The sequence below is a fragment of the Schistocerca cancellata genome, chromosome 2 (assembly GCF_023864275.1).
Source record: "Schistocerca cancellata isolate TAMUIC-IGC-003103 chromosome 2, iqSchCanc2.1, whole genome shotgun sequence".
NCBI lineage: Eukaryota > Metazoa > Arthropoda > Insecta > Orthoptera > Acrididae > Schistocerca > Schistocerca cancellata.
The window spans coordinates 1,125,085,996-1,125,107,608 of record NC_064627.1 but is presented as its reverse complement, the minus strand read 5'-3'; the positions used below and the strand labels follow the sequence as shown (position 1 = coordinate 1,125,107,608).

At 41.6% G+C, this 21,613-nt stretch overlaps 1 protein-coding gene across 1 annotated transcript in view; it reads right to left on the bottom strand.

Annotated features, from left to right (window-relative positions):
* The window catches only part of LOC126161266 (uncharacterized), a 322,839-nt gene that overhangs the window by 9,590 nt on the left and 291,636 nt on the right, over window positions 1-21,613 (bottom strand). Inside the window, exon 15 of the mRNA XM_049917005.1 lies at window positions 292-655. Coding sequence (XP_049772962.1) covers window positions 292-655 — 364 coding nt within the window. The remainder of the gene's footprint in view (window positions 1-291; window positions 656-21,613) is intronic.

Genomic DNA, 21,613 nt, shown 5'->3' with positions numbered 1-21,613 from the left:
GTTTCTAAAGAGCCGATAGACAGCGCTGTATGCGCGAAACTTTATTGAGGCCTACCATCAGTTAAATATTGGTCACTGGAGCTCAGTTTTAGAACACGCCGCATGTTAAGAAAATCGAAGAGGGCCAGTCGTGGGGTCTCCTCATTAATCGTTTCCCAACCAGTGTTGGTTATCTCATTCTGACACGTGTAGGTTTTTCCATCATCGATGAGTGCAGACAGGCTGCAGTGGAGTCCCTTAGGAACTGTACCAGCGGCGCCCACGGGTGGGACGGGGAGGAGGGCCCCTCACCTGCTTCGCCTCCGCCTCGGCCTCCGCCTCGGCCTCCAGCGTCACCGCCTGCAGAACTATCTCCTCCAGAGAGACGTGGGCGGCGGAGGCGGCGGCGGCGTCCCCGGCAGGCAGCTGCAGTCCCTCCTCGGGGAACTTCATGGGCGACGTCGTGACCGACACCATCCGCGGGCTGGCCAGCGGGGAGCCCACCTTGCCGCGCGCCTTGTACATGCGGCCGTCCGTGCCCTTGACGCCACCCTCCAGCAGCTGGATCGCCTCAGGCCCCCACTGCTCCAGGAAGTGACCCACCCGAGACACGCGCTGCTGGGCCGTCGTCACCGTGTGGCTGCCTCCGCAGTAGCGGTTGCAGATGTGTGGCTGTCTGCAACCAGTAAATTACCCCAATTCCGCAATTCCAGAAACCACACAGAAAACTACGCTACTGGCCATTAAAATTGCTACACCAAGAAGAAACGCAGATGATAGACAACTATTCATTGGATATATATATTATACTAGAACTGACATGTGATTACATTTTCACGCAATTTGGGTGCATAGATCCTGAGAGATCAGTAACCAGAGCAACCACCTGTGGCCGTAATAACGGCCTTCATACGCCTGGACATTGAGTCAAACGGAGCTTGGTTGGCGTGTACAGGTACAGCTGCCTATGCAGCTTCAACACGACACCACATTTCATCAAGAGTAGTGACCGGCGTATTGTGACGAGCCAGTTGCTCGGCCACCACTGACCAGACGTTTTCAATTGGCGAGAGATCTGGAGAATGTGCTGGCCAGGGCAGCAGTCGAACATTTTCTGTATCCAGAAGGCCCCGTACAGGTCCTGCAACATGCGGTCGTGCATTATCCTGCTGAATTGTCGGGTTTCGCAGGGATCGAATGAAGGGTAGAGCCACGTGTCGTAACACATCTGAAATGTAACGTCCACTGTTCAAAGTGCCGTTAATGAGAACAAGAGGTGACCGAGACGTGTAACCAATGGCAGACACCCCATAACATCACGCCGGGTGATACGCCAGTATGGCGATGACGAATACACGCTTCCAATGTGCGTTCACCGCGATGTCGCCAAACACGAATGCGACCATCCTGATGCTGTAAACAGAATATGGATTCATCCGTAAAAAATGACGTTTTGCCATTCGTGCACCCAGGTTCGTCGTTGAGTACACCATCGTAGGCGATCTTATCAGTGATGTAGCGTCAAGGGTAACGGCAGTCATGATCTCAGAGCTGACAGTCCATGCTGCTGCAAACGTCGTCGAACTGTTCGTGCAGATGGTTGTTGTCTTGCAAACGTCCCCATCTGTTGAGTCAGGGATCGAGACGTGGCTGCACGATCCGTTACAGCCATGCGGATAAGATGTCTGTCACCTCGACTGCTAGTGATACGAGGCCTTTGGGATCCAGCACGGCTTTCCTTATTACCCTCCTGAACCCACCGATTCCATATACTGCTAACAGTCATTAGCTCTCGATCAACGCGAGTTGATGGTACCCATTTCTCCTCCGTACACGAGGCATCACAACAACGTTTCTCCAGAAAACGCCGGTCAACTGCTGTTTGTGTATGAGAAATCGGTTGGAAACATTCCTCATGTCAGCACGTTGTAGGTGTTGCCACCGGCGACAATCTTGTGTGATTGCTCTGAAAAGCTAATCATTTGCATATCACAGCATCTTCTTCCTGTCGGTTAAATTTCGTGTTTGTAGCACGTCATCTTCGTGTCGTAGCAATTTTAGTGGCCAGTAGTGTTGAGCACCCGTACTCTAGGGGTAGCGTCTTTGATTCATAATCAAAACGTTTTCGGTCCCGGGTTCGATCCCCGACACTGCCTAAACTTTGATAAATAATCAGCATTGGCGGCCGAAGACTTCCGGCATAAGAAGTCAGCCTCATTCTGCCAACGGCCTTGTCAAAGGGGGCGGAGGAGCGGACAGAGGTTCAGGGCACTCTCTTGTCCTGGGGGTGGGAAATTGCCCCTAAAGGCGGAAGAATCAGCAATGATCAGCGACATGAAGATGCAGAAGGCAATGGAAACCACTGCATTAAAGACACGTAACGTGTATCCACAGGACATTTGGCCTGTATTTGAAGAAGTGTCATGATGATCTCTCCATTGGCAAAAGATTCCGGAATAGACCCCCATTCGGATCTCCGGGAGGGGACTGCCAAGGGGGAGCTTATCATGAGAAAAAGATTGAATAATTTACGAAAGGATAACGTTCTACGAGTCGGGGCGTGGAATGTCAGAAGCTTGAACGTGGTAGGGAAACTAGAAAATCTGAAAAGGGAAATGCAAAGGCTCAATCTAGATATAGTAGGGGTCAGTGAAGTGAAGTGGAAGGAAGACAAGGATTTCTGGTCAGATGAGTATCGGACAATATCAACAGCAGCAGAAAATGGTGTAACAGGTGTAAGATTCGTTATGAATAGGAAGGTAGGGCAGAGGGTGTGTTACTGTGAACAGTTCAGTGACCGGGTTGTTCTAATCAGAATCGACAGCAGACCAACACCGACAAAGATAGTTCAGGTATACATGCCGACGTCGCAAGCTGAAGATGAACAGATAGAGAAAGTGTATGAGGATATTGAAAGGGTAATGCATTATGTAAAGGGGGACGAAAATCTAATAGTCATCGGCGAATGGAATGCAGGTGTAGAAGAAAATGTTACAGGAGAATATGGGCTTTGGACAAGGAATGAAAGAGGAGAAAGACTAATTGAGTTCTGTAACAAGTTTCAGCTAGTAATAGCGAATACCCTGTTCAAGAATCACAAGAGGAGGAGGTATACTTGGAAAAGGCCGGGAGATACGGGAAGATTTCAATTAGATTACATCATGGTCAGACAGAGATTCCGAAATCAGATACTGGATTGTAAGGCGTACCCAGGACCAGATATAGACTCAGATCACAATATAGTAGTGATGAAGAGTAGGCTGAAGTTCAAGACATTAGTCAGGAAGAATCAGTACGCAAAGAAGGGGGATACGGAAGTACTAAGGAATGACGAGATACGTTTGAAGTTCCCTAACGCTATAGATACAGCAATAAGGAATAGCGCAGTAGGCAGTACAGTTGAAGAGGAATGGACATCTCTAAAAAGGGCCATCACAGAAGTTGGGAAGGAAAACATAGGTACAAAGAAGATAGCTGCGAAGAAACCATGGGTAACAGAAGAAATACTTCAGTTGATTGATGAAAGGAGGAAGTACAAACATGTTCCGGGAAAATCAGGAATACAGAAATACAAGTCGCTGAGGAATGAAATAAATAGGAAGCGCAGGGAAGCTAAGACGAAATGGCTGCAGGAAGAATGTGAAGACTTGTAAGTAGGCTGTTTAGGTTTTTATATTGGTAACGCCATGTAGCGAACTGTATGAAAATCACTGGCAGTGCTGTGTGCAGTCTGTGGCTAGTTTGCATTGTTGTCTGCCATTGTAGTGTTGGGCAGCTGGATGTTAACAGTGCGTAGCGTTGCGCAGTTGGAGGTGAGCCGCCAGCAGTGGTGGATGTAGGGAGAGAGATGGCGGAGTTTTTAAATTTGTAATACTGGATATCATGAACTGCTATATATATTATGACTATTAAGGTAAATACATTGTTTGTTCTCTATTAAAATCTTTCATTTGCTAACTATGCCTATCAGTAGTTAGTGCCTTCCGTAGTTTGAATCTTTTATTTAGCTGGCAATAGTGGCGCTCGCTGTATTGCAGTAGTTCGAGTAACGGAGATTTTTGGTGAGGTAAGTGATTTGTGAAAGGTATAGATTAATGTTAGTCAGGGCCATTTTTGTAGGGATTTTTGAAAGTCAGATTGCGTTGCGCTAAAAATATTGTATGTCAGTTTAAACATAGTCATGTATAATTTTTCTAAGGGGACGTTTCATATGTCGACCCTTAGCCGAGGATACCTCACTGGAATCTTCTGATTTTTTCTTGTAGTTTGTGTAATTAGTGTAGCTTTTGTTTACTGCTAGCGCGTAATTGTAGAGAGAATCTCCTTTCTAGTTGCAGTCTTTCATTGTTGTTGTGGGATGCATGTAGATTTGCACCAAGTATTTCGCAGCTACGCTTGCAATTAACTAGATATTATTTTCAGTGCTACGTTAATGTGTTCTCTTATTTTTGCACTTCAAATTGTGCTTTTCTGTGTTATCGTGTGAAATATTGTGACAATAATGGCGTGTGAAAAACGTAACACTAGGCTTCAAAGTAAACTGAGAAATAATAGTGACGACGAGTGTAGCTTATCAGCACCACTGTGTAATGAATTAACAAATATTCAAAGTAGTAATTTGGTAACCATGCATAGGTAAATGGAGCGGGCGTCAAATAATGGTGTAGGCAGTGAAACAATTAGTGAACAGGGAAGCATTATCGCTCGATCGGTCGGCAACAGCTCGCCTCAGGATTCCGAAATGACAGAACACAATCTTGCAAATACTGTAGATTCAGGTTTTGCGTCCTCACCGTTTTCTCAAATAAATCAAGACACATTTTCTGCTTTTCAAAATGCGAATATTGACGGTTCAAATGCACTGCCGAATAGCACTGCTGAACATGTTTCAGACACCAGTGCACTGTTATTACGGTTAATGCAACAAATGGGACAAAGGCTACAAAAGTTAGACACAACGCTTGAATAAAATCAGAAACAAATGGGACAAAATCTTCAAAAGTTAGACACAATGGAACAAAATCTTCAAAAGTTAGACACAATGGAACAAAATCTTCAAAAGTTAGACACAATGGAACAACACCAGAGACAAACACAGCAACAGTTAGACACAATGGAACAACACCAGAGACAAACACAGCAACAGTTACACACAATGGAACAAAATCACAGACAAACACAGCAAAAGCTTCAAAAGTTAGACTCATTGGAACAAACTCTCGAACAAACACGGGAAGATTTAACTGCTGAGTTACATAACATCGAATCGAAATGTCAAAAAGTCTGTAATGACGTAAAAACACAAATTTGTGAGCATTTCCAACCTATTTTTTCGCGTCATGAAAATGCATTACAGAATCACGAAGCAGCCATAAAAGAACTGCAAACTATTGTTCATGAAAATCACGACACTTTGCAAGCTCAAATTGACTCAGTTGCATCTACCGATTCGGTTACGCAACTTGCAAAAACTCAAGAAAACTTAAAGGACACAGTAGATACGATTTCAACACACATGGACACTCTGAAACTTGGTTCAGAAAAACACACTGAGGAAATAAGTACACTATCAGAGAAAGTAGTTGAACTTTCGGATCAGCTAAATAATTTATCTACGAAGGTAGATGATAATCTGAATGACACAAAACCGGTAGTCTTTAATGACACAGAAGAGTGTGAACAAATTAGGAAATTCAAACAAAATCAGAATCAAATAAATACGCAACACCAAAGAGAAATCCGGGAAGTACAAGATCAGCTGACACAGGTAATACAAGAATTACGTATTTCAGAGGAAACTCGCGCCCCAATATGGGAAGAGGGACATAGAAATACGGAAAAGCCACAAAATAATAACACAGGGCATTTCGGAAATTATGAAAGAAATTGGCAAGGTGGACCGAATTTTGAAATGGAATCGCCGAAACGACGTAACAATGACCGATATGCGACTCGCCGACATCATGATTTTGACTATAAGCTGTTCATTACTACACGTAAATTCAAAACATTTAAGAATTCCGGCAACGACATTCATCCACAAGCGTGGCTCCATCAATTCTCTCATTGTTTTCCTCCCAGCTGGTCATTAGAGCACAGATTAGAATTTATGTGTGGCTATTTAGAGAATGAACCAGCTGTAAGAATGCGATCTGTCATTCACGATTGTCACAGTGAAGGAGAATTTTACCATGCCTTCCTCTCAGCATATTCGTCTCAAACTACACAAGACCGAGTAAAACATAGCATCATAATGATGAAACAGTTCGAACAATCTGAATTTTCCAGTCTTGTGAAATATTTTGAAGACATGTTGCACAAGAATCAGTACCTGTCAAACCCATACAGGCCCTCAGAACTCATCCGCATTTGCTTAATGAAATTACCTGAACATTTACGACATATTATTTTGGCAGGACGTTGCAAAGACGACATTGAAGCTTTTCAGGGACTGTTACAAGAACTGGAAATTGACACTGACAATCGCGGAACGCGAAAACAAGAACACAACAATTACAGGTCACATCCGTCGCAATTCCGCGATGACAGAAATAACTGGACACGACAAGTCTATTCTTACAACGCAAATCGTGACCAAAACAGACACCACCCATATGACAACCGTTGGCAGAATAATAGTTACAGAGAAAGATCGCTTTTCCATAGTAATGAATGTGACAGAGACAACCATAGAAACAGACAATATGGGATCCAAAATAATTATTATCAAGGGAGACAGAATAACTTCAGACACAACGGTCCACCACGCAGTTACGATTCCGGGAGAAATTCTCCACCATATGACCGACAAACAAGAAACTATGTAAACTACCGACAAAAAACAGGCCTGAATTCCATCAGAACTGGCGAGATTCTAACAAGGCTGGGTCCTCTCGGCAAGGCGAATTTGTAGAAGTTAGGTCTCCTAATCCCAGGAACGACGCGCGCCAACAAAGAAACAGACAATGACTCGCACCGCTGGCAGCCACGTGCGCCCGCTGGCTCAGGGAAAAATAACATAGACACTAACCTTGAGAAAAATTCCTGTATTATTTACCGACGTATACCACATGATAATTGCGTTAAAGTTGAAACTCTGCATACTAGGAAGAGCAAAGGGTTGCACCACATTTCACATGTAAAGCCGTTTATTGAGAGATAATCAGTTTTTTTAATTTAGTCTTTGCTATAAAATTTTTCACTTCACGTTTCTAGTACTCTTTGTCAGACTTAAGAAACTGTTAACATGCAACAATGTTTGAAGTTAAATATCCAATCAAGAACCAAGAGAACTTATTTAAACAGAAATTACGAATGCATTGTTATTGCGAACAGATGACACAGTATTGTTATTTATACATTCTTCCTTGTTAGTTGCACGATTACATAACGAATATACGGCTTACATACTTAGAACATATACTGCTAATGAGATTTTAATGCAACATTTTGGTTTACTTGAGAATACATTCTGGATTTAAAGTACTTTCTGAGAGATACCAGATGACACAGTGGTTAGTTTATTTGACATCTACACGATTATATCACGACGCTACTAATATGTGACACAATTTTCCATTGTTGCTTTTGCGGTGTATCTGTTTTATACCTGCACAGTTTTTCTGTAGTATTTTGGAAAGTAAAACATGTTTTAGTAGTAACTTTTGTGGTATAGCTACAATGAGACTGCATTTTCAGTAGCACAACAATATGTTACAGCACAGTACTTTCTTCATCACGGCAATAAGCGTAATAACTAAGATATCTATACGCAAAGCATTTCACTTTTGTTTATCATGAGGTAGGTACATTGACTTCTGCAGAACTTAGCTTTCGGAGGACGATAACTACGAGACTTCCACAGAGATTATCTTACAACATGACGCACGGTTTAGCGCTACAGTAGACGTATTTGAGTGATTAATTTTGTACTTAAACCATTTATTTTTCAAGATTTTTGAATTAGAAAGAAAGTTTTTGTGATACATTTCATTCCATTGCTGTAATCTGTAACACCTGAGGGTATAATTACATTAATCCTCAGGGGGGTACACGCCTACTTTGTGTACCATGTGTTTGGCAAGAACAAGGAGCCCTAGCTAATATGGTATTTGCTTATACAACTTTACACATCGGTACCATATTTCTCTAACACATAATTACACATCTATCTGATCATTTAACTGAGAGAGACAAACATTTCTTTTTACTACATCAGTGACATGTTTATGCAATTACACCGTTGTATAACTTCACACTTATGAAATTTTATTTTGTTTGTACTTTGTGAACTGTTCATATTTTTTCAGACCCATTGTGATATTATGAGAACTTTGAATGATATATTTGGTATGGGATCACGATTTTTAAAGTATGTTTGAGGCAGATGACACTTTTGACATGAGCAGAGAATTTTTTTTAATTATTGGAGGAAGATACGACGATTTTGAGAGTTGACTGAGGTGTTACGATGATATTATTACGATGACTATGTGTATTATGCTGTTGCGGTATGTTTATGATCAATAAGCTGATGCTATATGAGTTATTTGATTATGCTACGTAGCTGTTACGATGAAATATTGAAGAAGTGTTGACGAATAAGGTAAGGAATAATGAGTAGTGTTTAGGGACTCTGGTTTGTGAAAAAGGTTGTTGGAAACCAAGAATCGTACTTTAAGAGTTATGAAATTTATGTAAATGCGTGAATGTATTACAATGCCGACGAAAATTTTTTGGACACTGTTATATCAATAGGATTTTGTTTCTACAGATTTGTAACCCAAATTCTTGACGTGTGAAATATTTTTATATGAGACTGTCGCTGTAGTGGAAACTGGTGTCATAAATATTTCGGCAAGAAAGTTAAGTGACCTTCACGTAATCCGTCATGGGCACGACGCATTACGTGGGCAGCTGCACGACAGTCACCTGGAAAAAAGCCATTAGTGTGTGCCTTTCAGAGGCTCAGGTGGACAAAAAAAAAGGAGGCTATTATCCTCGCTATTGACATTTCTTTGTAGAAAGCGTCCTAAATACGACACGCTCAAACTTGAAAATATATGATTATACTATGGAGCTCTTAATTTATGATATTTACTAAAATGCCTAATGAAATGATGGACGACATTTTACATCTATTGTCTTTCTAGTTGACAGATTGCTCATTTTGTTTAATATCTGGTTTCTAGCTGCCCTGCAGCATTGGTTAAAATAAAATTTTATAGATGTACTAATATAAATATTTTATGCCTACAGACCCAGTAAAGAATAACTTTGATGTACTTAAAAAAAACGAAGGAGCACAAAAACACATTTCCCTTCACAGGAATTGCATACAGAATTTTCATTTCAAGTACTTGGTAATTTCTTTTGTAGAATAAATTGTGATGCATCACTCTAGTGTTAAGATGTGACATAGGTATTAAACATGGCCATTTTTACTGTAATATTTTTTCTGCTCGAGCTTTCTCATGTTTAGATATAAGTTATTGCATTTGCTGTGGCTGTTTGCCAGGCATAGTACTACTAAATTTCACTTTGTATTACTCTGTTAAGCTAGTTTTACTACTGATTTATTTTTCTTGTTTGCTGCACAGTGCCTTATATTAGTTGTAATATTGCAATTGCTTTGCCTATTTAAATTTTTTTGTCATTGATGTTTGTGTTAATTGTTTTGTGCTGCTGCATTGCCTCGTCCCTTAGTTTAGCATCTGAGCTCAGTAGATTTAAGTTAGCTTAAGAGGGGGTAGCCTATAAGAGAATGAGTAGTGATGAATTTGAAGAAATGCACTGAGAGGTTATACGAGAAAAATACAGAAAGCATGCTTGGATAGGATTTTTTTTTGGTGGAAGCAAAGGTTGAAATAAGACGAAAGATCTATGGAATGAAGTTTTGGGTTGGACTGCAGTACCAAATGTTACACTGAAAACAAACCCTGTCCTTTCCTTTTGTGTTATCCCACTATGTGTTTGTGTGCCCTTGTGTATTTGGTTTCTTCCTGTCTCTGTGTAGTTTCATAGAATTTTTTCTTCTTCTAATACTAAGCTACATTCACTATGATGAGGAATACTGTTATCCTCAAATATAATTGGCATTAATAATATGTTATTTACCTTGTAAATATGCTTAGACATTATTTATTCTGTTTTGTTTTAATGCTCACGTGTAAAGTTGATGTTTCAAAAGTTATTCTGATCTTTTATGTATTTACTTATGTCATAATTTCTGTAACACTGATGCATATGTTAGTTTGATTCTTTTGTAAAGCCTGTACTACAAATGTTATCTGTATTGTTATGTTCTTTAATGATGTATTTTGTACCTTTGTTATTATATTCTTATGTCATAAAATTGTAATTGACACCAGTTCATCAAATTAAGTAACTTGTAAGTTACATTTCACTGCACACGTTTCTGTTGGTCATAGTATATGGACAATATGTAAGAAGTAGGGACTGATAGTGTTTGCACGTGTGTTAATAATTCAGCAAGGGACTGGATAACAGCATTTCTGGTTCTAAGGACAATTCCAAAAACTTTTTGAGTGCACAAGTGGTGGTTATGGACTTGCTATATTATCTGCAAGACTCTTCAATGGTGACTGTGCACCCACACAGTCATAACATATGGCTGCTGGCCATCTCTACAAGGACTACAGTGGGTCTGCATCTCTGATGGCCCACCAATATCATTATTTCTACAAGGACTGCAGTGGGTCTGCACCTCTGGTGGCCCACCAATACCACAATCTCTACCAGGACTACAGTGGGTCTACTCTGTGATGACCTACCTACCAATATTCATCAACTTCAACTGACTCTGCGGTGGGTTCGCTCTGTTGTGGCCCATTACCTGTCTGCATGTCAAGAGTCAGCACTGTCTTTCCGTTGGAAGGACAATACTACTTCTTCAAGACTGCATGGAAATCCAATACTTCCGTGTGCATTGTCTTTTACTACTCAGACTTTGAGAAAAAAAACACTGCTATTTTACTGTGATGAACGACGATCAGGACTGTCTTTATGGACTGTGAGAAAATTTTAGCTTTTGACCAACATTGTATCAATAAGTGTGTGCATTTGATTTCTTTGTTATTGTAATTACGATTATGAAAAATTTTAACAAATATGTATTGCCCAGTGCCCAAAACAATTTGTAAAATTTTTTGTGGGGAGCATGGGGGCTATGCAAGTAGGCTGTTTAGGTTTTTATATTGGTAACGCCACGTAGCGCTCTGTATGAAAATCACTGGCTGTGCTGTGTGCAGTCTGTGGCTAGTTTGCATTGTTGTCTGCCATTGTAGTGTTGGGCAGCTGGATGTTAACAGTGCGTAGCGTTGCGCAGTTGGAGGTGAGCCGCCAGCAGTGGTGGATGTAGGGAGAGAGATGGCGGAGTTTTTAAATTTGTAATACTGGATATCATGAACTGCTATATATATTATGACTATTAAGGTAAATACATTGTTTGTTCTCTGTTAAAATCTTTCATTTGCTAACTATGCCTATCAGTAGTTAGTGCCTTCCGTAGTTTGAATCTTTTATTTAGCTGGCAATAGTGGCGCTCGCTGTATTGCAGTAGTTCGAGTAACGGAGATTTTTGGTGAGGTAAGTGATTTGTGAAAGGTATAGGTTAATGTTAGTCAGGGCCATTTTTGTAGGGATTTTTGAAAGTCAGATTGCGTTGCGCTAAAAAATATTGTGTGTCAGTTTAAACATAGTCATGTATAATTTTTCTAAGGGGACGTTTCAGACTTCGAAAAAGATATGATTGTTGGAAGGACAGACTCAGCATACAGGAAAGTCAAAACAACCTTTGGTGACATTAAAAGCAACGGTGGTAACATTAAGAGTGCAACGGGAATTCCACTGTTAAATGCAGAGGAGAGAGCAGATAGGTGGAAAGAATTCATTGAAAGCCTCTATGAGGGTGAAGATTTGTCTGATGTGATAGAAGAAGAAACAGGAGTCGATTTAGAAGAGATAGGGGATCCAGTATTAGAATCGGAATTTAAAAGAGCTTTGGAGGACTTACGGTCGAATAAGGCAGAAGGGATAGATAACATTCCATCAGAATTTCTAAAATCATTGGGGGAAGTGGCAACAAAACGACTATTCACGTTGGTGTGTAGAATATATGAGTCTGGCGATATACCATCTGACTTTCGGAAAAGCAGCATCCACACAATTCCGAAGACGTCAAGAGCTGACAAATGCGAGAATTATCGCACAATCAGCTTAACAGCTCATGCATCGAAGCTGCTTACGAGAATAATATACAGAAGAATGGAAAAGAAAATTGTGAATGCGCTATGTGACGATCAGTTTGGCTTTAGGAAAAGTAAAGGGACGAGAGAGGCAATTCTGACGTTACTGCTAATAATGGAAGCAAGGCTAAAGAAAAATCAAGACACTTTCATGGGATTTGTCAACCTGGAAAAAGCGTTCGACAATATAAAATGGCGCAAGCTGTTCGAGATTCTGAAAAAAGTAGGGGTAAGTTATAGGGAGAGACGGGTCATATACAATATGTACAACAACCAAGAGGCAATAATAAGAGTGGACGATCAAGAACGAAGTGCTCGTATTAAGAAGGGTGTAAGACAAGGCTGTAGCCTTTCGCCCCTACTCTTCAATCTGTACATCGAGGAAGGAATGATGGAAATAAAAGAAAGGTTCAGGAGTGGAATTAAAATACAAGGTGAAAGGATATCAATGATACGATTCGCTGATGGCATTGCTATCCTGAGTGAAAGTGAAGAAGAATTAAATGATCTGCTGAACGGAATGAACAGTCTAATGAGTACACAGTATGGTTTGAGAGTAAATCGGAGAAAGACGAAGGTAATGAGAAGTAGTAGAAATGAGAACAGCGAGAAACTTAACAACAGGATTGATGGTCACGAAGTCAATGAAGTTAAGGAATTCTGCTACCTAGGCAGTAAAATAACCAATGACGGACGGAGCAAGGAGGACATCAAAAGCAGACTTGCTATGGCAAAAAAGGCAATTCTGGCCAAGAGAAGTCTACTAATATCAAATACCGGCCTTAATTTGAGGAAGAAATTTCTGAGGATGTACGTCTGGAGTACAGCATTGTATGGTAGTGAAACATGGACTGTGGGAAAACCGGAACAGAAGAGAATCGAAGCCTTTTGAGATGTGGTGCTATAGACGAATGTTGAAAATTAGGTGGACTGATAAGGTAAGGAATGAGGAGGTTCTACGCAGAATCGGAGAGGAAAGGAATATGTGGAAAACACTGATAAAGAGAAGGGACAGGATGATAGGACATCTGCTGAGACATGAGAGAATGACTTCCATGGTAATAGAGGGAGCTGTGGAGGGCAAAAACTGTAGAGGAAGACAGAGACGCGGAACTGTTACGTTGTGTTGTGGATAGCTCTGCATGTAAGAAGCATTGTTAGTATGGAAGTTGAAGTGTTGCTACAAGTGCTATTACAGTAAAGAGATAGAATAAGTAAATGATTCAGAGGGAAGTGCGTCAAGAAGTAATTAAAAAGTGAGCAGTGCCGCCGATAACATATTGTGTATCCTCTCGTTGCGTGTCGTACCGTACAGTGTCAATCATCCTCGCCGTGTTCGGTCTCCCAGAATGAACTGATGTGAATCAGTAAAAATTAGTTACCATAAAAGAGTACAGTCAAGTGCCAGTGTCTTGTAGCTAGCGTGAGGACGTGCGTTCGATCATCGCGTTTCCGCCTTATCAACAATCAGCCGCGCCGCGACGGTTATGCGCACGCTCGTACAAGTGAGAACTGAGAACTGAAAATTCAACTTTACGAACAGTGTTGTATCATTACTAGTGTGAAGAAGGACTACTTCCAGATATCTGTATGTGTGACGAGCGTAAGAACTTTCGTTCGATCATTCGACTTTCGCATCATCAACAAATTCTGCCGAAATTTTTACAAAGGTACAGACGGTGTTTAGAAAGGATAGATTGCATGCAACCGGTGGTGGAGTGTTCGTCGCTGTTAGTAGTAGTTTATCCTGTAGTGAAGTAGAAGTGAATAGTTCCTGTGAATTATTATGGGTGGAGGTTACACTCAACAACCGAGCTAGGTTAATAATTGGCTCCTTTTACCGATCCCCCGACTCAGCAGCATTAGTGGCAGAACAACTGAGAGAAAATTTGGAATACATTTCACATAAATTTTCTCAGCATGTTATAGTCTTAGGTGGAGATTTCAATTTACCAGATATAGACTGGGACACTCAGATGTTTAGGACGGGTGGTAGGGACAGAGCATCGAGTGACATTATACTGAGTGCACTATCCGAAAATTACCTCGAGCAATTAAACAGAGAACCGACGTGGAGATAACATCTTGGACCTACTGATAACAAACAGACCCGAACTTTTCGACTCTGTAAGTGCAGAACAGGGAATCAGTGATCATAAGGCCGTTGCAGCATCCCTGAATATGGAAGTTAATAGGAATATAAAAAAGGGAGGAAGGTTTATCTGTTTAGCAAGAGTAATAGAAGGCAGATTTCAGACTACCTAACAGATCAAAACGAAAATTTCTGTTCCGACACTGACAATGTTGAGTGTTTATGGAAAAAGTTCAAGGCAATCGTAAAATGCGTTTTAGACAGGTCGTGCCGATTAAAACTGTGAGGGACGGGAAAAACCGACCGTGGTACAACAACAAAGTTAGGAAACTACTGCGAAAGCAAAGAGGGCTTTACTGCAAGTTTAAACGCAGCCAAAACCTCTCAGACAAACGAAAGCTAAACGATGTCAAAGTTAGCGTAAGGAGGGCTATGCGTGAAGCGTTCAGTGAAGTCGAAAGTAAAATACTAGGTACCGACTTGACAGAAAATCCTAGAAAGTTCTGATCTTACGTTAAATCAGTAAGTGGCTCTAAACAGCATATCCAGACACTCCGGGATGATGATGGCATTGAAACAGAGTATGACAAGCGTAAAGCTGAAATACTAAACACCTTTTTCTCCAAAGCTGTTTCACAGAGGAAGACCGCACTGCAGTTCCTTCTCTAAATCCTCGCACAAACGAAAAAATGGCTGACATCGAAATAAGTGTCCAAGGAATAGAAAAGCAACTGGAATCAGTCAACAGAGGAAAGTCCAATGGACCTGACGGGATACCAATTCGATTCTACACAGAGTACGCGAAAGAACTTGCCCCTCTTCTAACAGCCGTGTACCGCAAGTCTCTAGAGGAACGGAAGGTTCCAAATGATTGGAAAAGAGCACAGGTTGTCCCAGTCTTCAAGAAGGGTCGTCGAGCAGATGCGCAAAACTATAGACCTATATCTCTGACGTCGATCTGTTGTAGAATTTTAGAACATGTTTTTTGCTCGAGTATCATGTCGTTTTTGGAAACAAAGAATCTACTATGTAGGAATCACCATGGATTCCGGAAACAGCGATCGTGTGAGACCGAACTCGCTTTATTTGTTCATGAGACCCAGAAAATATTAGATACAGGCTCCCAGGTAGATGCTATTTTTCTTGACTTCCGGAAGGCGTTCGATACAGTTCTGCACTGTCGCCTGATAAACAAAGTAAGAGCCTACGGAATATCAGACCAGCTGTGTGGCTGGATTGAAGAGTTTTTAGCAAACAGAACACAGCATGTTGTTATCAACGGAGAGACGTCTACAGACGTTAAAGTAACCTCTGGCGTGCCACAGGGGAGTGTTATGGGACCATTGCTTTTCACAATATATATAAATGACCTAGTAGATAGTGTCGGAAGTTCCATGCGGCTTTTCGCGGATGATGCTGTAGTATACAGAGAAGTCGCAGCATTAGAAAATTGTAGCGAAATGCAGGAAGATCTGCAGCGGATAGGCACTTGGTGCAGGGAGTGGCAACTGACCCTTAACATAGACAAATGTAATGTATTGCGAAAATAGAAAGAAGGATCCTTTATTGTATGATTATATGATAGCGGAACAAACACTGGTAGCAGTTACTTCTGTAAAATATCTGGGAGTATGCGTGCGGAACGATTTGAAGTGGAATGATCATATAAAATTAATTGTTGGTAAGGCGGGTGCCAGGTTGAGATTCATTGCGAGAGTCCTTAGAAAATGTAGTCCATCAACAAAGGAGGTGGCTTACAAAACACTCGTTCGACCTATACTTGAGTATTGCTCATCAGTGTGGGATCCGTACCAGATCGGGTTGACGGAGGAGATAGAGAAGATCCAAAGAAGAGCGGCGCGTTTCGTCACAGGTAACCGTGATAGCGTTATGGAGATGTTTAACAAACTCAAGTGGCAGACTCTGCAAGAGAGGCGCTCTGCATCGCGGTGTAGATTGCTCGCCAGGTTTCGAGAGGGTGCGTTTCTGGATGAGGTTGTAACGCCGGAAATGCATATCCTCCTATTTCCATCTATTGTACTATTTTTTTTCCTTGCTTTGTTACCTCAAGATATGACATTTCTGTCTCTTTATATATTGTAATTGTTTTACTGTTTGTATATATATATTTATGCATTTATGTTGGTTTGTTTCGTAAATATTATTTGTATTTTTACGCTGGGTCTTGCCTAGGGAAAACTGCTATCGAACGATTACGTCGATAGGTCGTGTGAAGAATCAAAGTGTGTAGGATCTTTGGTAGTGTTAACTCTGCCGCGTGGAGCGCGGGCTGAGCAGAAGGAGTCTGGCGGGAGTGGCGAGTGGAGCAGGTGTGTTGTGTGACGCTCCCGCGAGTTGCCGCGCTTTCGGGGTTTGGCAGCATGTAATTGCGCTCGACTTGCGATGATAGTTTCTGACATGGTGTAGCGGACGGGAAACATTAACTAGCGCACATCAAGAGCCCGTTTCGTCTGGTGACCGTGTCGAGAAGAAGGCGCGCCAACATCCAGCTTCTGCAACAGCGACGGCCGACAATGAGTGACTGTCGCCACCTCCTCGATCGACGGCTTCAAACCTTCAGTCAACCATCAAGGAAGACTGGAAGCAAGTAAAGTTTTAGAACTGTATGGCAGACCTCAGCTTTTCAAACTGTACCATTTTCGTAACTATAATAACAGCAACTTAGCATGAACCTTTGTTGCTCATTGTCCCAATTGCATTACCAAGCAGGGTCCCTTCCTTTTCCGAAATGAACCCGAGTGTCGTTGAAATTTAAACGCCAGCACTAAAGTAATATAGCTAATTCTATTTCACTGCTTTAATTTCAAAGTTCAGTTAGCTGGCTACAATATTCAGATTACACAAGCACAAATTAAGAGTGCGAGTTTTGTTATCGTATTTTAGCTTACCTGTGACTGCAGCTCAGCTTGGTACGTACTAAATTTTACTATTGTTAATTGTTCAGAATCATTTAATTCAAGTTCAAAGTTAAATCTCTTATTTCCAAATTGCGTAGATTCAAGTAGTTTTTTGAAATGATTGTTGAGGTAGTCCAAGACTAACCGTATTTTACTGAATTTCGATGTGCTTCAGAAAGAAAGCTCACTATTAACTTCAGTCACTAAATTAACTTTCGATTTTCCGGTTTTATTAATTCTTTTGCTAAATTAAGTCAGGGTGTAGCGAAATTTATTACTTGTGACAAACTTTCAGTTTTCACACTACCCGTGTCAACCTTCAGTTGCCACGCTTCTAGTGCTAATTATATGTGTAATAACCTTTCTTTTTCAGTTACTATAGTAATTGTCCTTAGGACTGGCGACCGTGATTTCCCCCAAATCTCAAATACCTAATTACCGCTAGTTAATTGTTAACGTAACGGCTGCACATTTACTTTCTTTATTAACTTTACCCCTTTTCAAAATTAATTTCCACCAGTTTCATTAGCACATTTCCTTTCATTTAGATGTAACCCTTTCCTCCCTCTTTACCGACAGCTTAACTTCGGTGACGATTGCTTTTCCAAAACTCCCATTAGGTACACGCGGTTTCATCTTTCACTGTCATTAAGGTCGGTAAGTGAGGGGGAGGTTACACGTGGCGACCGTGACAGGACAATCTTCAGATTTGAGGTTGTTCTGGACACGAATTTTGCATTGTGCAAATCTCGTAACAAAGTATTGGTTACGTACAGGCCGTTACGTCAGCGAGAATAAGTAGTGGGAATAATCCTAATTATATTTGAGATTTGGCATTTATATTGAAAATTATTAAAATGAGTGAAGGCAACAATTGCCAAAATTTGGTAGACTTGGATACGGAACAATCGGTCGAACAGTGGGAAACGCGCACCGCGGTACCCATTGTTCAGGGGCAGGCGGCTAGCATGAAAGACGCGACCACCGAAACGCAACAAAGAGCAGAAATGGAATTCCAAACTTTAGAAAATGTTTCGGAATCGGAAGTGAAAATCAAACCTGAATCCCTTTATGACGAATACGGGGGGACAATTAAAGAGGAAGCCGCTACGGAAGTGGAACCGGTAGTTTCCGGGAATTTAACTGATTTATTGAATGTTTTGATTAACGAAATCAAGAGTCAATCGGCCAAGCTAGACAATCAGAACAAAGCTATTAACATTGTTAACAACAATGTTGGAGTTGTTAATACAAAAGTTGATAAAATCAAAGAAGATATTGTTGTAATTAATACCGAAATCGGTAATCTTAAACAGGAAATGATAGGCGTTCAGGCGGAAATTGCGAGCATAAATACTCGTTTTGATTCCGAAATTAGCAGAATCGAGAAAAGTGTAGGAGAAGCAGTTGCTCCGATCATCGAGAATAAGGTGACGGAACAAATTCAATTAGTGAAAAAAGAGGATCAACAGAAGGTGGAAACTTTAAAGGCTTTAGTGTCCGAAGTAGACACTAAAGTGAGGGAGCAGGCTAATACCTGCGAAGAGAAAAAGAGGGAAGTGGAAACGCTTGCGACAACCACTTGCCAAGTAATTACGAGAGTGTCGGAATTAGAAAAGAAACTTGACGAAAAACAGAGCTATGTGCCAATCTGTGCACATAGTTCGGAATTGTTGACGAAAGAGGAGCGGTTCGACCCCTTGAAAAAAGGCGGTATACACGCGACGGATTTCATTAAAAATTGTGAAAGAGTTTTACCCAGATCATGGACTAATGAGAGAAAAATTAATGCGGTTATTGATGTGCTGGCTGGTGATGCCAAGCGTTGGGGCTTAAACCTCAACATTACGAACCTGACTTTTGACGAGTTTAAAAATTTGTTTCTGGCTGAATACTGGTCAGAGCAAAAACAGCAAAGTGTCTGACGCGAATTTATCGTATCGAGGCCTTTCGATGCGAATTCGCGCGGCTCGATGAAGGAGTTTTGTGAGGGCTGGATCCGCAAGTTGGAATATTTGCGTGATCGCCGCACGGAATCCGAAATAGTCTGGGAACTCTACAAGAAGCTTCCAGATGATACAAAACGCTACGTAGGAAGCAATTACAGGACAATCAATGATTTCCTGGAAAGAGTTGGGGACGAGGACAATTGGCGCAATAATCGCGACAGTGGTAGAGGCCGTGGTAACAACAACGAGTACCACAGCAACCACAACAATGATAACCACGGGAATAATGCATACCGCAGCAATAACAATAATGGTTCGGACCGTAATAACAATCGGTACAATGCAAATAATAACAGGAATGACAGAAACCAGTATCATACTAACGTGATACGAGCTTCACAGAATAGTAATAACGCCAGAGGGTGTGATCAGCCGCCTCAGCAGCATCCGGGGAGCGTATCTGCTGGGACGAGACAGGGAAACCATTAGCCGCGCCGGTGAGGGGCCGAGCGGGCGTGGAGAAATTTTGGCGGCCCAATAACAAGAGAAAACCCAGGTGTCGCCGTTATGAAAATTCCGTATGGAATAATCAACGGCGGGAGAGTGTGCCAGTGTTAAGAGAAAAGAGTGCGCCCACAAGTAGTAGATCAGCTGTATACACGGCAGTAGAAAATACATTCGCTGTCAGTGAGAACAATTTAAGTAGTGTTCCGGAAATCGATCATAAAGTGGCAGCTGTAATACCCACAGCGGAACTGGAGATTGAGTTTAAGAATGATTCGCAATTGTTGAGAGAAGATCAGATGTCGGATAACACGTCCGTCATCGAGCGAGGGGATGCAGAGAGGGATGAGGTCTGGTTAAGGCAGTTCGGTCGCTTATACGACGAACTAAGAGATTATAGGGGTCTGTATGGGAGAAGTATTTATGGGGAGCGCGTGCAGGATTTTCCGCGTCTCGTCCCGCAGGAAGATAGTGTTTGTGAAATGATAGAAAGTTCTGGCCCTAATCGGCAGACTTTACTAGAAATAGTTGATGTTAAGGGGGAGCACGAGCAAGATTCGTCGTGTTTCGTCCCGCAGGAGTTAGATGTTGAAGTAGTAACGGAAAGTTCTGGCCCTAACCGGCAGACCTTACCGAAAGTTTCAGTGGTAGAAGTAACCGACCCATCCGACGCAAACCTCCAGTTTAAACGTTGCGAGAGTATTAAGGAGAAAGACTGCGAAAATTTTAGTGATAGCCGGACACGATTGGTAGAAAAGCACATAGATTACAACGTGTATGAGGTTAGAGCTGACATTATACGGTCAGACGATAGCAGTGTGGGTTGCGCAGATCTAGCGGAAGTAATTGCAGAAACTACTGGACACATTCCTCCAGGTAGATTGGCGGATGAGATTAATCTGACCAAAGTGGAATCAACGAAGGTGACGATTAATGAATTGATAGCAAAGCAACACTCACTAGTTGACGAGTTACAGGAAAAGGTTTCGGTATTGGAGGCGAAGCTACAGGCTAAGCCTCAGGACAAACGTGTTGAAATTAAAACTGTATGTGAACAGAGGCTGAAAAAGCCGCCAGATAAGCCGGATTTAGGGTCAAAGCCGGATGGTTTTTTCTTGAATGACCTGGATATAGACGAGGATTTACTGTGGGAAAATAAAGAAACAGCCGAGGACAAGTGTAGACAGATAGTAGTGTCTGTTAATATGCATGACTTACAACTAAACGTGTTGATTGACACCGGTGCAGAATTGAGTGCTGTATCTGGGAAAATATTTGAGTTACTGAAAGACAGACCTGGCATCGTAGTTATGCCAGTAACAGGAGTGAAAATTATCGGTGCTACTGGGAAGGCCAGTAAACCGGTCACAAAACAGATTTTTGTCAACTTCGAGATATGTGGGGCACGATTTGAACAAGAGTTTGTCGTCGTGCCAGACTTGACTACGGAAGTAATTATCGGGTTAGATTGGCTATTAAAGTACCGTGCAGTGATTAATTGCGAAAGTAAAACTTTGACATGTACGTCACAAAAGAAAACAATAGTAGTTAGTTTTGACGAGGCAGGAGACGGTGTGCATAGGCAATACCAGCCTATACACATTGTTAACTGGCCGGATGCTATTGACGTAGGTATGAATTTGAACTACTGTAATGTGAGGAATCTCGGAATTGACAATAGTGTAGAAAGTGAATTGGAAAGTATTTTAGACGGTGTGTCAAACGTAACACACGAACAAAGACGAGGCCTGTATGAAGTAATAATGAGGAATAAGAGTGTGTTTTCAGACAAACCGGGACTTGTGGAAGGATATAAATGCAAGTTGCATGTAATTCCGCACGAACCATTCTTCATGAGACCGTATGCTATACCGCTGTCCAAAAAGGAAGCAGTGCAACGAGAGA